The sequence below is a fragment of the Dromiciops gliroides genome, chromosome 4 (genome assembly GCF_019393635.1).
Source record: "Dromiciops gliroides isolate mDroGli1 chromosome 4, mDroGli1.pri, whole genome shotgun sequence".
Classification (NCBI taxonomy): domain Eukaryota; kingdom Metazoa; phylum Chordata; class Mammalia; order Microbiotheria; family Microbiotheriidae; genus Dromiciops; species Dromiciops gliroides.
In genome coordinates this window covers 164,622,642-164,628,973 of record NC_057864.1, presented here as the reverse complement: position 1 = coordinate 164,628,973, position 6,332 = coordinate 164,622,642, and the positions used below count along the sequence as shown (strand labels likewise).

General features: G+C 45.0%; 1 protein-coding gene across 2 annotated transcripts in view; it reads left to right on the top strand.

The window, feature by feature from the left end:
• Positions 1 to 532: 532 nt before the first annotated feature.
• The window catches only part of APPBP2 (amyloid beta precursor protein binding protein 2), a 57,659-nt gene continuing 51,859 nt past the window's right edge, over positions 533 to 6,332 (top strand). For both annotated transcript variants that reach the window (XR_006356199.1, XM_043999555.1), the window contains exon 1: positions 533 to 1,167. Coding sequence is in view for 1 of the 2 variants with exons in the window: in XM_043999555.1 (XP_043855490.1) it covers positions 1,030 to 1,167 (138 nt within the window). In the remaining variant the exon portion in view is untranslated. The remainder of the gene's footprint in view (positions 1,168 to 6,332) is intronic.

Sequence of the window (6,332 nt, the reverse complement as noted above, 5' to 3'; positions counted from 1 at the left end):
CCTTTCTTTCTCAACATACTATTGGATCTCTCATTTTGATTTGCTTTTTGGAGCACTTCTGTTCATCTCCTCTACACACATAAACACACACACCACTCCTCTCTCTCTCTCTGTGCCTATGTATATCCTGAAGCTTCAATCTTCAGAAATCACCCTTGGATCTTCTCCTAACTCTGATTTCTCTCTTCGGCACACAATTCCCGCTTCTCCAAAATTTGGGGAAGTGAAGTCAGTAACTCGGTTGGAGATCCTACGAAGGACCGCGCTTCCTCCTTTCCCTTTCCACCTCACAAAACCATCTTTTTACCTTCTCTCCCTCTCAACCTGTAATTTCTTAATGGTCAGTAAGCAGTTTCTTTTCTGTTTTGTTTTTTTTTTAATGACGTTCTCCTCCCCTCAGTCCTGTGCGCTTACATTTTCAGTCGGTTCCACTCCTTTTCGCTCCATCACCAGTTCCCATTCCCATCCGTCCCCACCTTCAACCTCCTCCCGCCCGTCTCCCCTCCCTGTTCGTCAGCGGCGATGACGCCATCACGCCGTTCACGCAGCCCCACCCCCTGCAGAGCCCCGGACTCGCTCAGGATCAGCCGGTTTCCCTCTAACCCGGAATGTGAGGCCCTCCGCCCGGGGCCCGTCCCTTTCCCTTCCCCTTCCCTCCCCCTCACCTGCGCCCGCCACCGGCCGCCCGCCCCTCCCCGGATCGCTCCCCAGTCCCCCGGGGCCGCCCTCGCCCTCCCGCTGTGGGCCGAGTCCTCCCGCGTGACTGCCGCCGCCCAGCCGAGTCCTCCGGGGCCAGGGGAGGAGCTCGGCACGGAGGGAGGCGGGGGCCGGCGGCGGCGGCGGCGGCGGCGGAGGAGGAGGAGGCGGCGGCAGAGACTGAGGCAGCGGCAGCCCCTGGAGGAGCCGGAGCAGCCGCAGCTGCAGGAGCAGCAGCAGCCCCGGCAGCCCCGGCCCCGGCCGCAGCAGCAGCAGCGGCAGCGGCAGCGGCAGCAGCTGGGGGAGGAGGAAGAGAAGGAGGAGGGAAGGAAGATGGCGGCGGTGGAGCTGGAGTGGATCCCGGAGACGCTCTACAACACCGCCATCTCTGCCGTGGTGGACAACTACAGTCGCTCCCGCCGCGACATCCGCTCCCTGCCCGAGAATATCCAATTCGATGTCTACTACAAGGTCAGTGTCACCGGGGCCCGGGCTGCACCGCACCCCCTCCCCCCGTGCTGTTCCCTGCCGTCTTCTACCCAGCCACCCCCGTGCTGCAGCCCACCCCCCTGCACATCCTCGCCCCATGCTAACCCCTTTCCCCTTCCCATTCTCACCCCCGCTACCCCCGCCCCCAACTCTTCTTCCCTACCCGCGTAGCCCCCACCTGCCCCTCCCGTTCATTTCGCTTGCTACTCCCCGCCTCTCCTGCTTACCCCCACCCCTTCCTGCTCACTACCCTCGCCAGTCTCCCGTACTACCCCAGCCCCTTCCTCATCTTCCCGCGCTACCCCGCCCTGCTGCACCCCTACTCCTTTTCCCCATCCTCCTGCTCCGTTCTGGTCTCTCTCCGTTCTGCACTCTGCTCTGTGCTGACCCCCTCCTTTCAGTCTGCACCGCTTCCCGCAACTTCCCTCTCCTGCTGCACCCCCAGATCCTGCTGTGCAGCTCCTCGCTCACCACTCGACTCTTTACCACCCCGATCTCCTGGGCCGCCTCCTGGTCCAGAGCCCCGTTGTTTAGTCCATCTTGGCTTGCTTTCGGGGCTTCTGCTCCGCGGCCCCGTAGTTTTCCTTAGGGACTCCCTTGCATCCTCTCCCCCTCGTTACGTGTGCCCTGTTACATTTCCGGGACCTCCCCCCCCACTCCTTCATCCTTTCTACCCTCACCCCAGTTGGACTTTATGGCTGCATTCTCCTTCCCCTTCTGCGTCCTCTGTGGGGTTCCTCCCTTCCCTCTCTTTGGGGCGAGGGCGAGGGAGGGTAGTTAGAAGGTTTATGAAACAGAATGTACACTTCTTACTTGAAAATAATTTTCAGCTTTAATTTGCACTTCTTAGTATATGCTGAATACTTGTACCCTAAAGGCGTAGATTAGGAGGGGGATCAACTGGTGGGGAGGGGACAGGCGGAGTAAAAAGGCCTAAATTGTTCGGCCTTTAACAGTTTTGATGATACTGGAATAGTTTTACTGTCTTTTAAGCTCTTTGAGTGCTGGGATGATGGTTTTTTTTTACTTTCTTGATAGCCGCTTCGAGGTACTTTGTGCTTAATAAATACTTGTCGATTGATTTATTGCCCCTAAGTCTCTTCTCATCTCCCCCTACCCGGCCAATTTTTGCTTCTTGAGTTTAAGGGTAAGTGCCCTAAGGCAAGGACACTTTTACCCGGTATTGTGGAGAGACTGCGGAAGGCCAGCCTATGTCCGTTTTCTTTTCCTCCCAAATTTAAGTGTGATCACTGGATTTATTCATAGAACCTTCTCTCTTACTGGGATCATTTAAAATCTATATAGTGCAAGTAAGTTTTCCATCCATTGAGTTTCTCCCCTGTGGTATTTAACCATATTTATTTTGTTGGAAAATGTTGTTTTATATCTTGTTTGTCACTCCTAATTTCTCAGTTTTCTAAATCAACCTATCCCCATATTGATTAGTGCTTAATTGATAAAGAAAAGGTGCAGGGGTTTTTTTTGCCTGTAGTCTTGGTAGGCAGGTACTCTAGTTTTCTCCACCCCCATAATGTTTTCCATTAATTCGCAGCTGGCCTTCAACGTTCTGCTAAATTCGGCTGCTTTCTGCCACAGTTAAAGATGAGTTTTTCTAAATATTTGACAGTTTCATTTTGGTCCTGCATAGTAGCAGTTTTTTCATGCAATATGTGCTCTTACTCATCCTATCTGTGTAGCTAAAGAAGTTTGGAATAGTTAACTCTATACTTCTGCAGTGATTACCTAAATCTTAGATTTTTAGCTGAATATTTCTCCCTTGGTCATTTTATTGAACCCTTGTTATCATTTTAAAATACTTTTTAAAATTCCCACCAAAGGGGTGGGAGTGTGTGTGTGTGTGTGTGTGTGTGTGTGTGTGTGTGTGTGTGTGTGAGAGAGAGAGAGAGAGAGAGAGAGAGAATATGAATATGAAGAGAGAGGGAGCGAGCAATGGGAAGTCTAAAAATTTTTATATACTGTCAGCCTTCACTTACAATTAAAACTATTTGTTAGTGAGAAAATGCTACATTTATATGTGTAGTTTAAACAACTCAGCTCTTGTGGATAAGTATTCAATTTTTAGTCTGTATTCTGAGATAGTAAATTAACTTAAGAGACATAGCACTAACTTTAGATCAGATTTTATAATCCTCCAGTTTTCCTTGCATTTGGTATCCCTGGGATTGAAGAAATCTGAGACCTCCTATCTACAGCCTTTGAGACTAGCATAGGACTAGGGATTGGACCTGTGATTTCTTTGGCGGAGGTGCTCCCAATAAATTAGAGGCCACTTTAGTTGCCTAGAGCACTATGAGGTTTATTGACTTGCCCCAAATCACTGGGCGTGTCACGGCTTTTAATTGGATAAAGACTCTAGGGATATTTCTTCCTATTTTAGTTCTCTACCTACTGTGCACCCTGACTTTTAAAAACATTTTAAAATAATTTGGGAATTTTAACCAGTTCATTTACAAACTCAATCCTGTTTTCATTGGTATTTACTGCATTTGGTCATTTTCTGGTAACTTGTTCAGATAGTATTTGTGGGATCAATAATTTAATGTTCTTAGAGGTACAATTTAATGTAACCGTTCATTTCTGATTTCACATTTGTTTATTTTCTTGATATAGCCTGTTTATTTAATTATTGATGACCTATTAGGAACAGGGTTTAAACAAGATCTGCAGAATGATTATAAAAATGATAATGTGCAAAAGTCTTAAATACTAGTGTCCATCTTGAGTTTTAATAAACAACACTTATTAAAAATGGCATGTCACCTTAAATAAAGTATAATTCTATTTGGGATTATAGTTTGAATGTTCTTTACTTGACAAATGTATCTCTTGTGAAATTAACTTATTGAAAATTCCATTGTTAAGAGACTGAATTAAGGAGGAGAAAAAATTAAGGAACTTTGTATAGTAAAATCTTAGCTATCTGGAACTCTATGATATCAATAAAGTATAATCATTTCTTCATCTAACATGTATATGGAGGGTTTGGCCCTTACAATTGGAAAACTTTTCATTTTTAATTAAAAAAAATACCATTTTTAATGTTTCATTTCTGAAGACCCTCCTTCACTCCTCCATTGTAAAAACATTTCTTATAAAAACAGTTAAGCAACATTCCATACCTACAGTGCCCTACCTCTCTGCTGAGAAGAGGAATGTTTTAATTGTTCTCTCAACACTGAGATTGCACATTAATTTGTCTTTTATAGTTGCATATAATCTCATGGTTCTGTTTACTTCACATTTCATGACTTTGGTTACATATGGGATTTTTCTTTGTCTCTGACATCCTTGGTCAATACCTTGGTCAACACCAACAGTTAAGTGATTTTTCTCAATTAATTATACAATTTACAAAATTACAACTGTTGTTGATGGCAGTCACTTAAAAGTGTATAAGAAGGCAGCTAGATGGCGCAGTGGATAGAGCACCAGCCCTGGATTCAGGAGTACCTGAGTTCAAATCCGGCCTCAGACATTTGACACTTACTAGCTGTGTGACCCTGGGCAAGTCACTTAACCCCAATTGCCTTGCTAAAAAAAAAAAGTGTATAAGAGGGGTGACCAGGAATATCCTGGTCAATTGAACAAGTTCAATTGTTAAGTGTTTGAAGGTATTTTCATGTACATAGTTGAATATTTCTTTGACACATCATATTTATTTAGGGGTATAGATTTAGAGATGGAAGCAACCTTATGTGTCATATAGTCCAACTTCTCCTTGTTTTACAGATGAGTTAACAAGAGCCTCAGATAGAGAAAGTGACTTACTTAAGGTAACATGGGTAGTAAGTAGTAGAGCCAGTATTCAAACCCAGTTTTATTTTGATTGCCAAACCACTACTCTTTACTGTATAAGTGTATTGACATAATTACATTTAAGATAATTCAATCTTGATATTTGGAGAGATGTTGATTGAATGATGACTGAAGTGGATCTCAGCCTTGGAGTAGTTCGATTATAGGAACTACAAATAGATCAGAATAGGAATAGAAGAGGGAGTCTGTGGCCTGCTTTTTGGGGGGGGGGGGAGTGAGAGTTCAGTGACTTGCCCAGGATCACACAGCTAGTAAGTGTCAAGTCAGGATTTGAACTCAGGCCCTCCTGAATCCAGGGCCAGTGCTTTATCCACTGTGCCACCTAACTGCCCCATGCCTGCTTTTCTTAGTGGTCTTTCCCTTTTGCCACAGACATGGCAGCTGTGGAGTGGTAGTGTCAAAACATCCAAGTAATTTTTAGAGCATGAATTGAAGGCACTCTTGGAATAAATCTTCTGGAGGTAAAAGTAGTATTGACTGGAGAGTCTCCATAAGAAGAAGCTATAAGAGCAATAAAGGTCAAGGACATAATAGAGGAACAAACCTAGACCTCCCCAACCACAACTATTGTGAGACACAGAAAGAGAGAGAGAAAGCATTTATTAGACATTTATACTGGGCATTATGCTAAGTTCTGGGAATACAAATTATGAACAGAGACAGCATAAAAAGGAGCAGGTGAAAAACTTGGAAGGGCAGGAAGGTATAAGGGATGTATATGTGTATATATATATATATATATATAGATTGTGTAAGCCTACTAGGTAGGAAGGGGGAATGGAGTGACCCTTGAGCTACCTAAGGTACACAATCCCTTTTCATATTGATATTTCCATGTTTCATCATGTGAACATTTTTCATCTTATGACACTACAGTTACATGACTGTTGACATAGCTGCCTTTTTTTAAAAAATAGATAGGTCCTTTTTTCCTTCTCTCTTGGCCAGGATGTGAGCACCTAGGCTGTGCAGTAGAGAGAGTGCTGACCCCAGGGCCTAAGTTCAAATGTGCCCTCACACACTTACTAGCTATGTGACCCTGGGCAAGTCACTTAATCCCAGTTGCCTTAAACATCCCAGGCCATCTCCAGCCATCCTGATATATATCTTGCCACTGGACCCGGGTGGCTCTGGAGGACAGAGTGAGGTTGGTGACCTTGCAAAAGCCTCCCTCACTTAAATCCAGTTCAGTAAAAGTCATGACATCACCCTGATGTCATGGTCTTCTTCAAGAACCAAGGACAAACAACAACATGGAAGGCTGTAATAGAAACTTTTTCAAAATTGATTCTATGGGGTCATAATTATAA